The sequence below is a fragment of the Entelurus aequoreus genome, linkage group LG27 (genome assembly GCF_033978785.1).
Source record: "Entelurus aequoreus isolate RoL-2023_Sb linkage group LG27, RoL_Eaeq_v1.1, whole genome shotgun sequence".
NCBI lineage: Eukaryota > Metazoa > Chordata > Actinopteri > Syngnathiformes > Syngnathidae > Entelurus > Entelurus aequoreus.
Genome location: NC_084757.1, coordinates 18,222,421 through 18,244,932, shown reverse-complemented (window position 1 = coordinate 18,244,932; position 22,512 = coordinate 18,222,421). Strand labels below are relative to the sequence as shown.

The following is a 22,512-nucleotide window of genomic DNA, read 5'->3' as shown; positions in this document are numbered from 1 at the left end:
ACATCTAACACAATTTCCCAACTCATATGGAAACCGGGTTTGTATAATTCTTTTTATCATTTATTTTTCACTGCGTAAGCTACAACTCCGTAATGACGCTACAGGCAGCTGCACAGTGCTAATTTAATAACATCTCCCTTGTGACTACTTTTTTTTGTTTCCAAGTGAAAGCAAAAATGTCATTGGTGATGTTTGGTTTAATCTTGTTGTGCAAGCTTGTGCACACACACGCCATTCATGTTTTCTCTCATTAGCATCATCACCAAGCTCATTTATCTCTCTAATGACGCTGATCTTATCGCTGGGGTGGAGATGTCAATTCTTGAGGCAGATCCACTCTTTTTTTAAGAGTAAATACACACGTGTGAAAGAAAGATGTGATATTTTCACCCAGATTCCAGGGTGAGAAGCTAATGGAGCGCCGCAGAGTGATGGTGTCGTGATGCAGGCATAAGTGAGGTAACACCGCCTGGCACAAGTCCACAGTGGACACACGTTGGCCAAAGTCTCCTGTGTCCATTCACAAGGAAATCATTAAAGCGGGATTAAAATGGAGTGCAAATGTGCTCGTTCTGGTTGTATTGTTGCCAATTTCCACACACAATATTGATTTGTTGATTCCTTTCGCGGGGCACAAAGGAAATCAGCTCACTGCTCGGCACCTGTTTCCACATAAATCACACTCAGACAGAACATGACACCATATTAAATGCTGTGTCAAAGACGCTTACATCACAATGTACGGCGCCAAAGGGCGATGAACAGACTCCCTGAGGTGGTTTTTTTTTTTTTATAAAGCTGGGAGCACAGAAAAAGCCCCCAGAGGGGCTAAAAAGTGTAGAATGTATTACATTTCCTCAGATAAATGCTGCCAGTGAGCGAGACAAGACCATTATACTGAAAAGCAGATGTCAGTCAACACCAGATAAACGAAAGAAGTAAAAGAGTGAGTGGATTACAGTATAGTGTAGTAACAATACCAATATTTTGGTACCGGTACTAAAATTATTTCGATACTTTTCGGTACTTTTCTAAATAAAGGGGACCACAGAAAAATTGCATTACGGGCTTTATTTTAACAAAAAATCTTAAGGTACATTAAACATATGTTTCTTATTGCAGTTAAGTCCTTAAATAAAATAGTGAACATACAAGACAACTTGTCTTTTAGTAGTAAGTAAACAAACAAAGACTCCTAATTAGTCTGATGACATATGCAGTAACATATTGTGTCATTTTCTATTCTATTATTTTGTCAACATTATTAAGGTAAAGTGGTAGAAAATTAATTATTAATCTACTTGTTCATTTACTGTTAATATCTGCTTACTTTCTCGTTTAACATGTTCTGTCTACACTTCTGTTAAAATGTAATAATCACTTGTTCTTCTGTTGTTTGATACTTTACATTAGTTTTGGATGATACCACAAATTTAGGTATCAATCCGATACCAAGTAGTTACAGGATCATACATTGGTCATATTCAAAGTCCTCATGTGTCCAGGGACATATTTGCTGAGTTTATAAACATAATATAAATTTAAAAAAAACGAAAGAAGATGTGATGCCAGAAAATATCGACGTAATCATAGTAGTATCGACTAGATATGTGCCTGTACTTGATATCATTACAGTGGATGTTAGGTGTAGATCCACCAATGGCGTTTGTTTACATTTTGATGCCGGTGAGCTACGGTGTGTAGTGAAGCATGTTTAGCTATTCCTCGTCCTGCAGGGATGATACTTGTAAGAAACGTACTTTAATTGTCGCCATGGAGGCGAGGATTAAAGATTTAGAAGTAGCTAGAACACTGCCAACTGCGGATGGACGTTAGCCGCTAGCTATCTAGCTATCTTTTAAAGCATCTCTTCCTGAGGGTGTTTCAGTGTTATAACTTCACCTTTATCGTTAGTTTTTAAGCCAAAATGCGTCCCTTCTCCCTTTTCTGTCTACACACTGTGTCTGCTTGTAAGTACTCCGTGATTGTGCGCTGCCGAACATGCTCTTCTGCTCGTAAAACCAGCAATGTCATGACGTGACGACGACGTGGGCGCGGTGGGTGTGCGGGACCGGTACATTTCAAAGGCGGTATGATACCGAAAATGATTCATTAGTATCGCAGTACTATACTAATACCCAGAGGTGTGGACTCGAGTCACATGACTTGGACTCGAGTCAGACTCGAGTCATGAATTTGATGACTTTAGACTCGACTTGACAAAATGTAAAGAGACTTGCAACTCGACTTAGACTTTAACATCAATGACTTGTGACTTCACTTGGACTTGAGCCTTTTGACTTGACATGACTTGCTACTTTCCCCAAAACCTAAAGCTTAAAAAGTTATTTGGGAGCGCTCCGTAGCTTTCATTTTGTACGTGTCTGTCTATCAGCGTGTGTGCTGCGTGTCAGCGTGTGTGCTCGCAGTACAACAGCCAATCAAATTAGATCTAAATTGTTTTCATCACACAGCATTCAGCCAATCAAATTGCAGGACAACCAATGAACAAGAGTTGTCAAACAACGCGCCAGTGAGAGAGATTTATACCAAAGTTGGTTTCGTTCGGGTATAAAAACTACGACTTGGTCAACAAAAAAGGAATTGCCGTATGCAAATCACGCAGTTCGAATATTACAGACGGAGACGCAACAACTTCCAACTTCGTTCGACATTTGAAGTTGCACAAAGAAGGGTAAGTTTTGAATGTAAGATAACGTTTATTGGCTAAGTAGCATGACTTTTATTTGCTGTGTAGTTAAATCAGTGAGGCTGTAAACTCACTGCTAACGTCGTAACCATAGACATCTTATAAGGGTACGCAGCATCGAGCGCTACTGCTGACTGGCGCAGACGAGACGCGGGGCCGCCATCTTGGAGTGGTGATCCGCTCCACTCAGTGCAATTCATTTGGCAGGAGCAATGAACTGTCAGTGCATTTAATTCATTTTACCTCACTGAATACCACTCATTTTCACACGCTTTTTTGTCATACGTGTAGCTATGATAACGGACACATATTTTATTATTCATAGTTTGCTTAACAGTAATATAATATTCTTATATGCTATAAGTGACCAGACGTCCGAGATCAAAACCGGGAATATAAGCCCAGAGAAGGGGGGAAAAAAAGGTCAGCTATTTTTTAAGTTGAAGAAACAATATAATTACGTTATATATACATGCGTATATCCTACATAAACAATGTATGAATACATTAGATATCTATATATCTTTAGACCGTATCTCTGTTGCTGCAGCAGCAGAGAGTTTATTCTGTCTTGACACTTTGTATTGATACTTTGTATTACATTCTTCCCTTAAATTATCATGTTTACAGTGATTGTTATATATGTATTTTTTATGTATGTCACTTTGGATAAAAGCGTCTGCCAAATACTTAAACATATATAAACACCTGAAAGTCTTTATATCAGCTAAAACCACCAATCTGTTTCACTGGATTCAGAATAAAACCAAATGCTGTCTTACCCAACAATGTTAGTATTTGAATATTGTTACTTGAAGACTTATTCCTGGTTACAATTATACTGTTAAGAAAGTATTGTCTTTTATTTTGCCTAAAATGAGAATGCATCATAATCAGTGGCGGCTGGTGAATTTTGTTTTAGGTGGGTCTGAAAGTTTGTAAAGCAAATCCCTGTAGGGGCGTCATCCTCCCCCAGAAGATTTATTTGTGATTTTCACATACAAATATTGAAGATCTTTGCTCCTTCTCAACGATGTGGTAATGTTATTTTCATAAAATACAACCAATAGTACATTAATGTTAAATCTTACTTGTGAAAAGTAATCCCCCGATTCCTATTTTCAACAGTCCGCTCATTTGAGCAGGAAAACGCTGAACACCAGCCCGGCATCTTTGTTTTCTACCTGTCAACTGTCAGTTTAGGCTGCTCGCCGACTCCTCATCACCACTTCAAGATGCAATATGCTCGCGTCACAGCAACCAATACTGCGTCTACTTATAAGATGTCTATGGTTATAACATCATTTCAAACACAGCAATCTGTTGCGTCCACTGCAGTTTGCTACCTTATTCATACTTTTTATCAAGTGATTTTTTTAAGCAGGGTTGCATGAGGTACCTATACATAACGTTACGTTAGTCAATGTATCACACACAGTAACATAACGTTAGACGGCGGTCAGCAGCACCGTGTATTTTAGCCACCTACAAAAAGACAAACATAGTCAAATAAAGGTCAGTTAAAATGTTTACTATATTAAGAATATGTGTACATATTGCATAGGGCCCTGACATCTAAAAAGTAAAACTCTGTTCATTGTTATGTTCATGTATTTGTTATGTTTTTCATATGTACGCACACAAAAACACACGTACAGTATGAGATGAGATCAATGAGATAAGGTAAGAACAGAATAGAAACTGCTGTGGAACTAGTTACAATGCAATATGCCATGGAAATACAATGTTAACTCTTTTGTACAAATAAGTACAGTTGCACTTGTTTTTGCAAATGTGTTTATTCTGTAAAGGAATGAGTTAAATGTTTAAAATTGTTTAAACTATTAAAATGACTGGTTAATAGTGCTATTATGAATTGCAATGTCAGTACTATTTTTTTTCCTGCTATTTCAAATGCACTTGTTTTAATAAATAAATACAGCGGTTTAAAAGCATACACAATCCGTGTAAAAATATTAGTCTGTGGTTAAAAGGACTTGAAAGGACTCGAAACTCAAAATGCAGGACTTGTGACTTGACTTGAGACTTTCCAGTCTTGACTTTGGACTTGACTCGGGACTTGCCTGTCTTGACTCGGGACTTGACTCGAGACTTGAGGGCAAAGACTTGAGACTTACTTGTGACTTGCAAAGCAATGACTTGGTCCCACCTCTGCTAATACCGGTATATTGTACAACCCTAGTGTAGAGAATATTTCACAAAAATTGCAGTATAAAAGCCATATGCAGTCGTGTGAATAAATTAAGACACTCAATGGGGGTATAGATGGGAAACAGAGATGGGTTGTCCTAATTTTTACAGTAGATCCGGCATTCATCTGCCTGTGCCTTTCACAAAGCACCCATAAAAAGCAGTTTATTGCCACAATTGGATCAAATGAGATGTAAGAACGTCTGGTATATTTATCCATTAATTTTCCCAGCCCAGAGATAATCTCTCCAGTGTGTGTCCAAGAGGTATCTAGACTAAACGCCTGAGCCACCTCATCACTCTCCTGTTATTGTGAAGGAGCAGCATCTCAGACCAGGCACCTTGCAGAGAAAACTCATTTTGGCTGCTTGTATCTGTGATGTGTTCTTTCCATCTCCACCCAAAGCTCGTGACCATGAGGGTAGAAACATGCACTATATTGCCAAAAGTATTTGGCCACCCATCCAAATGATCAGAATCAAGTGTCCTAATCACTTGGCCTGGCCAAAGGTGTATAAAATCAAGCACTTAGGCATGGAGACTGTTTCTACTAACATTTGTGAAAGAATGGGCTGCTCTCAGGAGCTCAGTGATTTCCAGCGTGGAACTGTCATAGGATGCCACCTGTACAACAAATCCAGTTGTGAAATTTCCTCGCTCCTAAATATTCCAAAGTCAACTGTCGGCTTTATTATAAGAAAATGGAAGAGTTTGGGAACAACAGCAACTCAGCCACGAAGTGGTAGGCCACGTAAACTGACAGAGAGGGGTCAGCGGATGCTGAAGTGCATAATACAAAGAGGTCGCCGACTTTTTGCACAGTTGCTACAGAGCTCCAAACTTCATGTGACCTTCCAATTAGCCCAGCGTTTCTCAAAGTGTGGGGCGCGCCCCACTGGTGGGGAATAGAGACATGACAGGTGGGGCGCGAGGAACAGGAGGAAATGTCACTTTAAATTTTTTTTATTATATTCTTAGATTTTTTTTTTTACTATACTTTCATTTTCTATACACGCTGTAAATCACTTTGTGATTCTGTCTGTGAAATCCGCTATATAAATAAATGTAAATTACTTATTTTTCCTGTAGGCTTTAAATTTCTAGGTAGGAGCGAAAGTTTGACAGACATAGCAACAGTAACTAATGGGGGCGGGGCTAAGCGGAACAAACTTTCGCGCAGATGGGTAGCAGGCTAATCAATATCCACTCATCGGGCAGAGAGCTGTGTCCATTCTTCTCCCCTTTGCCACATCTTATCTGAGATAGGCTTTTCAGCTGTTGCTTCACTCAAAACGAAGTGCAGGTCTCAGCTGAACGTCATTGAGCATGACTTAAGAGTGGCAGTGTCAAGCCTGCAACCCCGATTTGAAAAGCTGTGCAGTGCAAAACAGGCTCATTGCAGCCACTAATGCTGGAGTACTGTAAAACTCATGTTCACTGTCCTGTCTTACCAAATGCATAGCTCCTCCTTTTTTTTTTTTGCAAAGATTGCAAAGTGGCACTTTTATTTTATTTATTATTAAACTTGATGCAAGTTATTTGATTTATTATTGAACTTGATGCAAGTTATAACACTTTTATTTGATTTATTATTGAACTTGATGCAAGTTATAACACTTTTATTTGATTTATTATTAAACTTGATGCAAGTTATAACACTTTTTTTGATTTATTATTGAACTTGATGCAAGTTATAACACTTTTGTTTTATTTATTATTGAACTTGATGCAAGTTATTTTATTTATTATTGAACTTGATGCAAGTTATACCACAGCTGCACAGTTATTTTATTTGTTATTGAACTTGATGTTATTTTATGTTATTGAGTTTGAATGTATACAACTTGATGTTACTTGATGTTCAATAAATTTGAAAATGTTAAGCTTGGCATTAGCGTTCTATTGGTGGGATGGGGGCAGGTGGGGCTTGAAAACTCCCCCTTGTCCAAAGTGGGGGATGACAAAAAAAGTTTGAGAACCACTGAATTAGCCCATGTACAGTACGCAGAGAGCTTCATGGAATGGGTTTCCATGGCCGAGCAGCTGCATCTAAGGCATACATCACCAAGTCCAATGCAAAGCGCTGGATGCAGTGTTGTAAAGCACGTCGCCACTGGACTTTAGAGCAGTGGAGACGCCTTCTCTGGAGTGATGAATCACGCTTTTCCATCTGGCAATCTGGCCTGAACCCGATAGAACACCTTTGGGATGAATTAGAACGGAGACTGAGAGCCAGGCCTTCTCGACCAACATCAGTGTCTGACTTCACCAATGCGCTTTTGGAAGAATGGTCGAAAATTCCTATAAACACACTCCGCAACCTTGTGGATAGCCTTCCCAGAAGAGTTGAAGCTGTAATAGCTGCAAAAGGTGGACCGACATCATATTAAACCCTATGGGTTAGGAACGGGATGGCACTTGAAGTTCATATGTGAGTCAGGGCAGGTGGCCAAATACTTTTGGCAATATAGTGTAGATCGACTCGTAAATCCAGAGCTTTGCTGCCCTCTGGTTTAGCTCTCACTTCACCACAATGGTCTGTTACAGCATTACTGCGAATGCTAAGCTGATTCGACTGTCAGTCTTGCGCTCCAGCCTTCCCTTGTCGTGAACAAGATCCCAAAGCACTGGAACTCCCTACCTGGGGCAAGACCTCACTCCGAACCATAAGAGTGTAAAACAAATAATGGCCTCAGATGTGGTGCTGAGTCTAATCCCAGAAGTTACATTGTGAACCTCTCTAGTAAACTGTAAAAGTCATACTCTATTTTGGCCATCGGGACTACATCATTTGCAAATGAGCCAACCTTCAACGTGTTAGCTTCGGCAAGAAATTTAGTCTATAAAAACAATGATCTGATTTAGTGACAAAGGGCTTCCTTGGCGAGGGCCAATGTTCATCGTGAACAGGCTCGATTTACTGCTTGAAATTCAAACCAGGCTCCTGCTCCAGTTGTACAAGAACCAAATGGTCTATAGTCTTGAAACTTCTCCTGCAGGACACCTTGCAGGACACAGTTGAATGCTTTTCCCAAGTCCACAAAACACATCTGGACAAGTTGGGCAAACTCCCATGCACCTTCCAGTGACCTTGCAAGAATGTAGAACTGGTCCAGTGTCCACAGATTAGGACCATGTTGCATCTACCTCAGCTGACATTGACATTCAACTACATTAAACATTGATCTCTTCCCTACAGCAATCTGGAATAGACTTTTCCAGACAGGCTAAGGAGTGTGATTTTCCTGTAGTTGGAACACACCCTCCTGTAACCCTTTATGAAAAAGGAGACCACCACTCCGGTCTGCCAATCCAGAAATACTGTTCTTGATTTCCTCGCAATGTTGAAGAGACAGGTCAACCGAGACAGCCCGACAACATCCAGAAGTCCTTGTTGAGCAGTGACGATTGCTTTCAACACAAAATGTTGGGAGTGTCGGATGCTAAATTTCATAGACCTTACCTACAACATTTTTTACATTCAGGTACTGTCCCACTTCCGGTACGTGTGTAAAATAGCCACCGGACGTGGGATTAGTGTTGGGCAGTAGCTTGTCACATGTAGCAAATCTATGTAGCTTAACTACATTTCCCAGTAGCTTGTCAGTAGATTTGTTACTTTTTGAACGAGTAGCGATTTCCATAGCTTAGCTATTTTTAGACCCATGTAGCGAGTAAGTTAGTTGCAAAGCTACAAGCTACAAAAGAAGAGAGAGGGAGAAGCGCAAGAGAAAGGAAAGAGAAATGACTGCAAATCCAGGAGCAGGGGAAAAATTTCAGAACAAATCAATGATTGGTTGTTGTATATATAAGAAAATCAAAGATGTTTGGTTGTTTTACTATGATGAGTCACGATTGGTTTAGATTAGGCTTCACAACTGCATTGAGGATCCCACAGATGTCCCTGGCCAGCACCTGTCCCGTAAGCAGTGGACAACCCACAATAGCGTGAGGACAGGTGTGGGACGCTCCGGTGAAGCAATGGGGGGTGATGCGAGCCAGAATGAGGCAATCGAGGAGTTTCAATAGGATGCACTGCAAGATTGCCCAGTATCCCTTGGGGTTGTCGCTCGGCACAACACGATGAAACTTCAGCAGGGTAATGACCTTACCACGACGCCAGATCTCCGGCAGCTTCGAGTGACCACAGATGATGCGCTAGCTGTCCAAAGTCGGGCTCCAGGGTGGACCACTCATCTGTGCATCAGTTGGGGACGTCTCTGCGCTGCTGACCTCAAGATGGTCTCCTGCTGGCCCCACTATGGACTGGACTCCCACTATTATGTTAGATCCACTATGGACTGGACTCTCACAATATCATGCTAGATCCACTCGACGTCGATTGCACCAGTCGCCCAGGGGGGGTCCCCATATCTGCGGTCCCCTCCAAGGTTTCTCATTGTCATCCCATTGGGTTTAGTTTTTTCTTGCCCTGATGTGGGATCTGAGCCAAGGATGTCGTTGTGGCTTGTGCAGCCCTTTGAGACACTCGTGATTTAGGGCTATATAAGTAAACATTGATTGATTGATTGATTGATTCGAGTGGTTCTTTTTGCCTGTGAGACATGTACACAGTTTGGTTCAGTCCTCACAGCCAGCCCACCACTGAAATATAGTTGGGGTTGGTCAAATCGATGGTTGAGTTTTCTAGTGGGCTGAGGATGGGGACAGTTGTAGATTATGTGAAGTGCGGTCTGGTTGACGGGTCCAAAAATAGAGGCTGCTGATGGGGGCAGCCCCGAGCTTTTCATATTATGATCAAAATGCCCAATTTAGATATGTTCGGTACCAAGTGACAACATAGTGTTTGGGTGGACTGTAAATTTAGTGGGGTGCAGGATTTCCCGCCAGAGAGCTCTCTATGCTTCGAGGATTATAAAGTTAAAACTGCAAAGAGTTGCTGCGTGGCGGTAGAAAGGGCGACAGGATTGAGTATGCTGCACCACCCTGGAGCAGCATACTCTGCAGCGCTGTAGACCACAGCGAGGGCTCCGGTGCAAATAGTCGATGTTTGTGGGGCTCAATTTGTCCACCTCCCAGTGGTGTGCCCTGGAAACTGATTTATCAGGTGAACGATAAAAACAAGAGACAGGAGCAGCAGCAGCAGCAGCAACAATAACAGCTGCAGATTAAAAGCTTTCACTTGAAAAGGCTCAAGAGCCATATAATCATTATGATTAATATTGAGTGTTGTGTGATGATTTGATGAAATTCTTTTGCCATAAATCGAGCTTTTGGTCATTACACCATTCTACGAGAACACTTTGATGAAACAAGTAGTGATCTGAAAAGCTTTCTCTGTGACCTTTAATTTGAGGTATGACTCTACTATACTGGTGAAAATAAATTCTGAACTTTGACCTCAAGTGATTGCCTTATGGTCAAGGTTAATTGCTACATAGAAAAACAATCTACAAAATATATGTCCACTAGCTTGGAAAACAATCAGATAAAAGCAAACGCCTCCAAAAAAACAGTGCAGTGTTGCCGTGCCAACTGGCCAAATTAGATTCCGCTCACTCCTCCCCTGCTCCTGATGATTCCAATCATCAGCATTTGGAGGGCATCGCCAACTTGAAAGCGCTGCAGCTTGCAGGATATGCAAAAGACCCTGAAACTCATCAGCCTATATTTAATTTAAACCCTCCCCTGTCACGCTCACCTCTGATGAAGTTCTGCTCAGCCGGGCTGTGGATGCTCGCTAAGTGGCCGCTGTGCTCCCTGCAGTCTTTCTCCGCGTCCTCCCAGGTGTGTCGACGGCTGAAGTACCTGTAACAGTGGCCATGGAACTTTCTCCATGCATGATCGCAGCCCTCTGTGTCTGTGGAAAGTACAAAAGGAAATGATATGGGGTTATGCCATTATACAAACCTCGTTTCCATATGAGTTGGGAAATTGTGTCGGATGTAAATATAAACGGAATACAATGATTTGCAAATCCTTTTCAACACATATTCAATTGAATGCACTACAAAGACAAGATATTTGATGTTCAAACTAATAAACTTTATTTTTTTTTTGCAAATAATAATTAACTTAGAATTTCATGGCTGCAACACGTGCCAAAGTAGTTGGGAAAGGGCATGTTCACCACTGTGTTACATGGCCTTTCCTTTTAACAACACTCAGTAAACGTTTGGGAACTGAGGAGACACATTTTTTAAGCTTCTCAGGTGGAATTCTTTCCCATTCTTGCTTGATGTACAGCCTAAGTTGTTCAACAGTCCGGGGGTCTCCATTGTGGTATTTTAGGCTTCATAATGCGCCACACATTTTCAATGGGAGACAGGTCTGGACTACAGGCAGGCCAGTCTAGTACCTGCACTCTTTTACTATGAAGCCACGTTGATGTAACACGTGGCTTGGCATTGTCTTGCTGAAATAAGCAGGGGCGTCCATGGTAACGTTGCTTGGATGGCAACATATGTTGCTCCAAAACCTGTATGTACCTTTCAGCATTAATGGTGCCTTCACAGATGTGTAAGTTACCCATGTCTTGGGCACTAATACACCCACATACCATCACAGATGCTGGCTTTTCAACTTTGCGCCTATAACAATCCGGATGGTTCTTTTCCTCTTTGGTCCGGAGGACACAACATCCACAGTTTCCAAAAACAATTTGAAATGTGGACTCGTCAGACCACAGAACACTTTTCCGCTTTGTATCAGTCCATCATAGATGAGCTCAGGCCCAGCGAAGCCGACAGAGTTTCTGGGTGTTGTTGATAAACGGTTTTCGCCTTGCATAGGAGAGTTTTAACTTGCACTTACGGATGTAGCGACCAACTGTAGTTACTGACAGTGGGTCTCTGAACTGTTCCTGAGCCCATGTGGTGATATCCTTTACACACTGATGTCGCTTGTTGATGCAGTACAGCCGAGGGATCGAAGGTCACAGGCTTAGCTGCTTACATGCAGTGATTTCTCCAGATTCTCTGAACCCTTTGATGATATTACGGACCGTAGATGGTGAAATCCCTAAATTCCTTGCAATAGCTGGTTGAGAAAGGTTTTTCTTAAACTGTTCAACAATTTGCTCACGCATTTGTTGACAAAGTGGTGACCCTCGCCCCATCCTTGTTTGTGAATGACTGAGCATTTCATGAAATCTACTTTTATACCCAATCGTGGCACCCACCTGTTCCCAATTTGCCTGTTCACCTGTGGGATGTTCCAAATAAGTGTTTGATGAGCATTCTTCAACTTTATCAGTATTTATTGCCACCTTTCCCAACTTCTTTGTCACATGTTGCTGGCATCAAATTCTAATGTTAATGATTATTTGCAAAAAAAAAAAAGTTTATCAGTTTGAACATCAAATATGTTGTCTTTGTAGCATATTCAACTGAATATGGGTTGAAAATGATTTTCAAATCATTGTATTCCGTTTATATTTACATTTAACACAATTTCCCAACTCATATGGAAACAGGGTTTGTATATGTGATTGTCTAAAATAGAATATATTACTCCTGAACCACTTTACACAAAATGGTTAACAAACATTTGGCAAAACATGCACTGCTAATGTGCCTGTGCAATTATTCGGGATTACATGGGATTGACATGACATTTCTCAGGTTGAACCCACTGTAATTTAAAGAGGAACTGCACTTTTTTTTTTATTTTTTACTTGCCTATCAGATGAGCACACATCTGTAAAATTTGAGAAAGATGAGAAACCCACACATGATTGTTTCCATCCATCCATCCATCCATCCATCTTCTTCTCCTTATCTGAGGTCGGGTCACAGGGGCAGCAGTTTAAGCAGGGAATCCCAGACTTCACTCTCCCCAGCCACTTTGTCCAGCTCTTCCCGGGGGATCCCGAGGCTTTCCCAGGCCAGCCGGGAGACATAGTCTTCCCAACGTGTCCTGGGTCTTCCCCGTGGCCTCCTACCGGTCGAACGTGCCCTAAACACCTCCCTAGATGCCCGAACCACCTCATCTGGCTCCTCTCGATGTGGAGGAGCAGCGGCTTTACTTTGAGCTCCTGCCGGATGGCAGAGCTTCTCACCCTATCTCTAAGGGAAAGCCCCGCCACCCGGTGGAGGAAACTCATTTTGGCCGCTTGTACCCGTGATCTTGATCTTTTGGTCATAACCCAAAGCTCATGACCATAGGTGAGGATGGGAACGTAGATCGACTAGTAAATTCAGCTCCTTCTTTACCACAACGGATCGATACAGCGTCCGCATTACTGAAGACGCCGCACCGATCCGCCTGTCCATCTCACAATCCACTCTTCCCTCACTCGTGAACAAGACTCCAAGGTACTTGAACTCCTCCACTTGGGGCAGGGTCTCCTCCTCAACCCGGAGATGGCACTCCACCCTTTTCTGTGACTCATGATTGTTTGTAAACTAATATTCTCTCTGCTATGAGGCCCTTCAGTGAAACAAATGTTTTTGTTGGATTCTAAGAGGTCAACATAAAGCAAAGACAAAGACGTTAATTAACATGCTGCCATTTGATTCAGTGTCATATCATAAAAGAATATCGATTAGAGCTGCCTCAGAAAGTCTCAGCTCCTTTTGTCGTCTAGCGCAGAAGTAACCTGCCGTGAGACAGCCAAGTCCAGTGAAAGCTCTGTTCATCTATTCAAATGACAACGCTCTTTAGAAATCGCGGACAAGTGTTTAGAACGAGCTCCGTAATTAAGACTTGTCACAGTGCTGTCAGCCTACAAACAACCTTAACCCTGCTCAGTAGCTCTGTGAGCCAAAATGTGTATGTTTAATTGGGGCCTGTTCTAGGCAGGCAATATAGTGTATACACTTTATTGCCAAAAGTATTTGGCCACCTGCCTTGACTCACATATGAACTTGACGTGCCATCCCGTTCCTAACCCATAGGGTTCAATATGATGTCGGTCCACCTTTTGCAGCTATTACAGCTTCAACTCTTCTGGGAAGGCTGTCCACAAGATTGCGGAGTGTGTTTAAAGGATATTTTCCACCATTGTTCCATAAGCGCATTGGTGAGGTCACACACTGATGTTGGTTGAGAAAGACAGGCTCACAGTCTCCGTTATAATTCATCCCAAAGGTGTTCTATCGGGTTGAGGTCAGGACTCTGTGCAGGCCAGTCAAGTTCATCCACACCAGACTCTGTCATTTATGTCTTTATGGACCTTGCTTTGTGCACTGCTGCACAGTCATGTTGGAAGAGGAAGGGGCACGCTCCAAACTGTTCCCACAAGGTTGGGAGCATGGAATTGTCCAAAATGTTTTGGTATCCTGGAGCATTCAAAGTTCCTTTCACTGGAACTAAGGGGCCAGGCCCAACTCCTGAAAACCAACCCCACACCATAATTCCTCCACCACCAAATTTCACACTCGGTACAATGCAGTCCGAAATGTAGCGTTCTCCTGGCAACCTCCAAACCCAGACCCGTCCATAAGATTGCCAGATGGAAAAGGGTGATTCATCGCTCCAGAGAATGCTTCTCCACTGCTCTAGAGTCCAGTGGCGACGTGCTTTACACCACTGCATCCGACACTTTGCATTGGACTTGGTGATGTACGGCTTGGATGCAGCTGCTCGGCCATGGAAACCCATTCCATGAAGCTCTCTGCGTACTGTACGTGGGCTAATTGGAAGGTCACAAAAAGTTTGGAGCTCTGTAGCAACTGACTGTGCAGAAAGTCGGCAACCTTTTTGCACTATGTGCTTCAGCATCCGCTGATCCCTCTCGGTCAGTTTACGTGGCTGAGTTGCTGTTGATCCCAAATTCTTCTATTTTCTTATAATAAAGCCGACAGTTGACTTTTGAATACTTAGGAGCGAGGAAACTTCACGACTGGATTTGTTGCACAGGTGGCATCCTATGACAGTTCCACGCTGGAAATCACTGACCTCCAGAGAGCGGCCCATTCTTTCACAAATGTTTGTAGAAACAGTCTCCATGCCTAAGTGCTTGATTTTATACACATGTGGCCTGGCCAGGTGATTAGAACACCTGATTCTGATCAATTGGATGGGTGGCCAATACTTTTGGCAATACAGTGCATGAAGGAGCAGTCATAAATGTGTTCCATCATGCTCCACTTTTTTCTGTGCTAATACAGCAGTATCATTGCTATCTTCACTGAATTTGGCTGTTAGCTACAGTATGGGCCTGATTTACTAATATCCAAATACCTCATACTTAACAGCGTGAGCCATCGGTGAAATAGCGTGTACTATTAGTGGGCGTGTTGCGTGTGATTTACTGATTGTCTCCGTGTGCAATTGTAAAAGTGTGCAGACTGCCTTATTTAAATGGGGATTTTGCGTGTGCTATACGGGGCATCACCGCATTTACTGCACATTTGTTTTATCATTGTCAGGAAGTGCTAGTGACGAACCCCAAGATGCATAGATGGCAGGCTTGTTGCAGGGAAACATGATTGTAATGTAAAAATGTAGGAAAACAGGAACCAGGATACAGCAAACAGGATACCAGGAAAACTTGAGACAGGAACCAACAAACAGGATACAAGATATGAGGAACCAGGAGACAGCAAACCACAAACAGCTAACAATCCTCAAGCACTGACTGGAAGGCCAAGCAGGTATAAAGAGTAGCCTGATTGGCAATTGCCACCAGGTGTGCCAGGCTGCCAATCGGGGACCGGTGAGGGAAACGAGCGCTCAGGGAGACGTGCAGGAAATGGAACCAAAATAAGAGCGCTGACAGGAAATTAAACACAAACACAGAGAAAGACCCGAACATAACCAAACTGTCAGTGACAAACCTGACAATCACGCTCCTATCTGTGGCGTTTTGCTATGTTTCTAAACATGCAGGAGACATTTACAACTTTTTATGGGCATTTTAGAAGCAGCGTCGATAGTTACCTTGCCACTAATAAACTCATGTATAAATTCCAATCCGGCTTCAGAACTAACCACTCCACTGACACATGCCTTCTCTATCTGACCGACCACATCAAACAGGAGGTGGACGCGGGCAAATACTGCGGCATGGTCATGCTGGACCTTCAGAAGGCCTTTGACACCGTTAACCACGCTATACTGTTGGATAAGCTCAGAGCAATCGGATTTGATGAAACCTCATCGAGCTGGATGCAATCCTACTTGGAGGGGAAGAAACATTTGGTAGAGGTGAACGGCATCGTGTCCCCCCCCCCCTCACTAAGGCAGTATATTAGGGCCTTTACTGTTCCTAATATACATAAACGACTTGTCATCGGCATGCGACTGTGAATTGTTCTTGTTTGCGGATGACTCGGCCTTGCTGGTATCAGACAGGGACAAGTCACAGGTGGAGAAAATCCTCAGTACTGAACTCTGTAGAATTTGCACCTAGCTCGCTGACAACAAGCTATCCATACACTTGGGTAAAATGGAATCCATCCTATTTGAGTCCCACATCAACCTTAAGAAAGTCAGTGACTTCACTATAAAAGTGGTGACATTGTTATCACCAGGAAAGATGAGGTCACCTACCTAGGTTCCATTCTAGAGGCTAATCTTTCCTGTGATAAAATGGCAACCAAGGTAATCAAAAAGGACAACCAACGAACGAGATTTCTCTATAGAATCTCCTCTCTGGTCAACAAAAGCACCATGAAGATTCTGGTGGGAACTCTCATTCAACCCTTTTTCGATTACGCTTGCACCTCCTGGTACCCTAGCACCTCCAAAACCTTCAAATCTAGACTCCAAACATCCCAGAACAAGCTAGTCAGGTTACTTCTAGACCTCCACCCCAGATCCCACCTCACTCCTACCCACTTCTCCAAAGTGGGCTGGCTCAGGGTGGAGGACAGAGTAAAACAACTTGCACTGAGCCTAGTCTATAAAATCCGCTATACCTCCCTGATACTGAAGTACATGTCAAACTACTTTCTTAACGTAAATGACCGCCAGAACCACAACACCAGGGGGAGCTCCACTAACCACGTTAAACCCAGATTCCGATCTAACAAAGGTCTTAACTCATTCTCCCTCTACGCCACATCAATATGGAATGCACTCCCAACAGGTGTAAAAGAAAGGGCATCTCTATCCTCCTTCAAAACCGCACTAAAAGAACACCTTTAGGCAACTTCAACCGTAAACTAACAAACTTCCTTTCACATCCCACCTCCCCGGATTGTAAATAATCAAATGTAAATAATCAAATGTAGATACTTATTCTTATTCTTATGCTCTCTGATCTCTATCTCTATGTCCACTACTTGCTGTACATACCCTACCAAGTCAGTCCTATACTGATCCAATGACCATTTCTCTGATGTTGCAATTGTTGATGACTGAAGTGTTGATATCAACCCCCCCCCCCCACGATTGTAAATAATGTAAATAATTCAATGTATATACTCTGATGTTTATCTTGTGTGATTATGATGATAGTATATATCTGTATAATGAATCAATTTAAGTGGACCCCGACTTAAACAAGTTGAAAAACTTATTCGGGTGTTACCATTTAGTGGTCTATTGTACGGAATATGTACTGTACTGTGCAATCTACTAATAAAAGTCTCAATCAATCAATCAATCAAAGCGGTGCAGTGCATCTACTGTACATTCACACTTTGTCAGGCCTCTACCTGCACACCTGCACAACTTTGGTGGCCCACCTGAAGACTAAGCTCCTGTTGGTAGCTCCTAACCACAATAAGGTGACAATCTCTTAGAGGAGAAACTAAACAAAGAAGTAAAAAGAAATAGAATCCACATTTTATCAACCATTACAACATTTATCTTAACTTGACAGCCAAATTCTTAAACTGAATTTAACCTTAAGTAGGACTTCACACACAATAGTCAATATTTACAAAATTGAAAGGTACAGCAGTCTTATGAATAACACACACACACACACACACACACACACACACACACACACACACACACACACACACACACACACACACACACACACACACACACACACACACACACACACACACACACACACACACACACACACACACACACACACACACACACACACACACGCACACACACACACACACACACACACACACACTTTCAGGTTGTGTTTTACTGTACCACCTAACAGGGAGTCAACAGTTCTTCTTGATCGTTTAAATTATATTTATTTCATTGTCTTCTCTGACCATTAAGCATGTAGACACTTGCAGCGTGGGGAAGTTTTAAATTGACGCAAATATTATTTGTTTTCGTCACCGTTTAAACAAGAATAGTAACTGATATCTCTTTTCGACAAAGCAGCTCATTTCGACAGAACACCTGAAGCAGCAAAAACACACAGTTTTGATGTCCCGATCGATAGCTTGCCTGCTGATGGCATCATATAGCGTCAAAAATAAAATGTGTCCTCATTTTTCTCCCACGTGTTCACATAGTACGATGAAGAACACGTTAAATCCACACCTTTTCTTGATGCCGCCGGTGGGAAATTCAACTTCCTCATCTCACAATGAAAAGTATCGGATTGGCTCTCCTTCGTCGCTAACCCCCACACTCCCTCATATTGTATGCTATTAAAGAACCGCTTTTTCCCACAAAATTAAATATGATTGGGTTTTGTTTCTGAAAACCTTTCATCTCGTTTTTAATTTGTCGACACTGGATTACTGAGGGCTGAGGGAAGGGGTGTGTGTGTGTCTGTGTGCACGGACTCGCAGAGCCTCTGACACAGCCGAGGGACAGAGAAGAGGGAAAATTATATAATACTAGTGTTGTAGCGTGTCCCTTTTTCAGCAGATTTCTACACTAAATTCTGTCAACTTGTCATACAGTCCTGGTCAAAAGTTTACATACACTTGTAAAGAACATAATGTCATGGCTGTCTTGAGTTTCCAATAATTTCTACAACTCTTATTTTTTTGTGATAGAGTGATTGGAGCACCTACTTGTTGGTCACAAAAAACATTCATGAAGTTTGGTTCTTTTATGAATTTATTATGGGTCTACTGAAAATGTGACCAAATGTGCTGGGTCAAAAGTATACATACAGAAATGTTAATATTTGGTTACATGTCCCTTGGCAAGTTTCACTGCAATAAGGAGCTTTTGGTAGCCATCCACATGAATAAAATATTAACATTGCTGTATGTATACTTTTGACCCAGCACATTTGGTCACATTTTCAGTAGACCCATAATAAATTCATAAAAGAACCAAACTTCATGAATGTTTTTTGTGACCAACAAGTAGGTGCTCCAATCACTCTATCACAAAAAAATAAGAGTTGTAGAAATTATTGGAAACTCAAAACAGCCATGACATTATGTTCTTTACAAGTGTATGTAAACTTCTGACCACGACTATATATATATATATATATATATATATATATATATATATATATATATATATATATATATATATATATATATATATATATATATATATATATATATATATATATATATATATATATATATTTTTTGTGGGTATATTAAAAAGGTACTTTCTCCACTTCAAACATTTTGATTTGATGGGGCAAGACATTAATCTGAGGGGGTGCTGCACCCTCTTTCCCCTACGTAGAGCCGGCCCCACATTTGATGCAGTTTGAACTCAGTCTGTCCTGTTTTTGCACTCCCTTGAGCTCGCAGAAGGCTTCCACTTTTGCACCCACAAATGTGAAGCGACGTCAGTAAATTGGGAATTTTAAAAAAAGCGGGCGGCACCGGGCCCTGCTCATTATGCAAAATATGCAGTTTGGTTGAAAGACAGAGAAGACTATTACATTCCTTTTAAGGTTCATGCTGCATTGACTACTTTTTATACTTTAATAAAAAAAACACGTTTAATTTTGTTTAATGAGTACTTGACCCCTCCAGATACTAGCGGTACAGAAGCATACCCAACTCCCACGCAGTACACAATAAAAGTGAACTTCAGGAAGTGTTTATTGCGTCGTACTCGGTTATAGAACAAATAAAAGTGTCGAGAACCCGCATGACTGCGGCGGTTGTGACCCCAAGATGCAGGGAACAGGAGATCGATGCGCAGGTAAAAGGATTTGAATATACTTAAACAAAGGAGAAGCAGCCATGCATCCAAAGGTACTCAAACATAATCAATCCTCGAGCACTGAGGAACAGGTGAGGCAGGCATAAATAGCAGCCTGATTGGCAACTGCAACCAGGTGTGCCGGGCTGCCAATCAGGGACAGGTGAGGGAAACGAGCGCTCAGGGAGACATACAGGAAATGCAACAAAAATAAGAACATCAAACAAGGAAACACAACCAGAAATTAAGTGACAGATCGTCAGCACCTCAAAGTCCGAGTCCATGGTTCTCGCCCGGAAAAGGGTGGGTGCGTGGGTTCCTTTTATTATTTGTGTAAGACCACGGATATCAATTATAGTCTGGAACGCCACGCACGGAGGGTCTAATAGGGTATTCATATGGATATTAAAATCCCCCATTATAATTATATCGTCGGTGTGTGTCACTAGATCAGCGACAAACTCTGAAAAATCACTGATAAAGTCCAAATAGGGCTGTGGTGAGGTATATTCTGTCCAGACAAAAAGTTATTTATTTTAGTTATATTTTTTTGGAGGGGCAGATGCCATATTAACCATTTTGAGTTTATTTTCCTTTCCTGCACAATTCAAAACAAAACAAAACAAAACAAAACCGCTTGTTTTGACCTTGATTAATCTCATGAACAGCATTAATGTTCGCAGTTATTTTATTATTCTATTACTATATAACATGACACTGAGACCAGAAAGTCTCAGAGTTGCTGGATGCGGGTCCTAAGCAAAGACTGGTGAGAGAGAGTTGTTTTGAATGAATTTTCGGATGGAGAATGGTAAGAAAACTTTCGAATGTCTCGAAGTTCATTCAATAAGCTCTGTGAATTGACGGAAGGAGTTTTAAGTATGAAGGAAAATACTGTTGGTGCACCGATACCTCTTCAAACGATGGTTGCTATTGTCCTGTAAAGAGGTTTGTGTACGCTGTTTTATGTGCTTTGTAATTTACAGTACCTGCTTCATTCTCTTCCATGATCTCAATCACGGTTCTGGATTCCGAATGAAGCTGACAGTCTCCATTTATTTAGCTACTGTGGTAAATTATACCGTGTACAATTTTCTTATATGATTGTTAATGTTTGTATTTGGTCACAGAATCCTTTAGAGGATTATTCTACTAAGAAAAGATGCCCTTAGATAGCTTCAAAAGCTCACATGTCCATCACAAGCTCTCTAGAGAGTAGTGGCTCTTGCCCCCATGACAATTGGAATCCTAATTGGCCACCTACTCAGTGGCCTAGTGGTTAGAGTGTCCGCCCTGAGATTGGTAGGTTTTGAGTTCAAACCGCGGCCGAGTCATACCAAAGACTACAAAAATGGGACCCATTACCTCCCTGCTTCGCACTCAGCATCAAGGGTTGGAATCGGGGGTTAAATCACAAAAAATTATTCCCGGGCGCGGCCATCGCTGCTGCCTACTGCTCCCCTCATCTCCCAAGGGGTGAACAAGGGGATGGGTCAAATGCAGAGGACAATGTGTGTGTGACAATCATTGGTACTTTAACTTTTTAACTTTAACTAATGGAATGCAGGTTTGGATTTTAGGAGTGATAATAAAAACAATAGCAACATCCATACTTGCCAACCCTCCCGATTTTCCCTGGAGACTCCTGAATTTCAGTGCCCCTCCCGAAAATCTCCCGGGGCAACCATTCTCCCGAATTTCTCCCGATTTCCACCCGGACAGCAATATTGGGGGCGTACCTTAAAGGCACTGCCTTTAGCGTCCTCTACAACCTGTCGTCACGTCCGTTTTTCCTCCATACTAACAGCGTGCCGGCCCAGTCGCATATTATATGCGGCTCCTATCACACACATAAGTGAATGCAAGGCATACTAGATCAACAGTCATACAGGTCACACTGAGGGTGACCGTATAAACAACTTTAACACTGTTACAAATATGCGCCACACTGTGAACCCACACCAAACAAGAATGACAAACACATTTCGGGAGAACATCCGCACCGTAACACAACATAAACACAACATAACAAATACCCAGAACCCCTTGCAGCACGAACTCTTCCGGGACGCTACAATAAACACCTCCCGCTACCACCAACCCCCCCCAACCCCCAACCCCGCCCCCATCTCCCGAATTCGGAGGTATTAAGGTTGGCAAGTATGGCAACATCTGGTAGGAAGCCCCCACAGGTAGGAGTAGAGGATAGGGGTCGGAGGTCACCCAACTCAAACTGATCAAAGGAATAATGTCAGGGAAAGATTGACTGGCCGGCTCCAAGGCTAGAGTTACAAAGAGTGGGGGTCTTCGGGTAAGGGGTATTTTCGAGGAATTAGTTCTGAAAAACGGAAGACAAGACCAAGACAAGTAAACATTTTTAAAAACACATACAGAACATAACAACAGAAGGACAGAATGCAAACTCAACCCAGCGATGTAGCGAGAGGACAGAAGAAAAAACAGGAATTTGAGATGAAAGATGGAGCAGCATGTTTCCTTCCCCTTCAGATCTCCGGCTTAGTCTCTGCTGATTTCGTCTCTCTCTCGCTGACAGAGCCGGGGCTCAAAGCTCGACATCACATCAACCTCTTCAAATATTTAGACATTATTCATTTTGTCTTTCT

General features: G+C 42.1%; 1 protein-coding gene across 14 annotated transcripts in view; it reads right to left on the bottom strand.

The window, feature by feature from the left end:
• Positions 1 to 22,512, bottom strand: part of ncanb (neurocan b) — a 567,283-nt gene that overhangs the window by 30,596 nt on the left and 514,175 nt on the right. For all 14 annotated transcript variants that reach the window (XM_062039081.1, XM_062039087.1, XM_062039082.1 and 11 more), the window contains one exon: positions 10,584 to 10,742. In XM_062039081.1, coding sequence (XP_061895065.1) covers positions 10,584 to 10,742 — 159 coding nt within the window. The remainder of the gene's footprint in view (positions 1 to 10,583; positions 10,743 to 22,512) is intronic.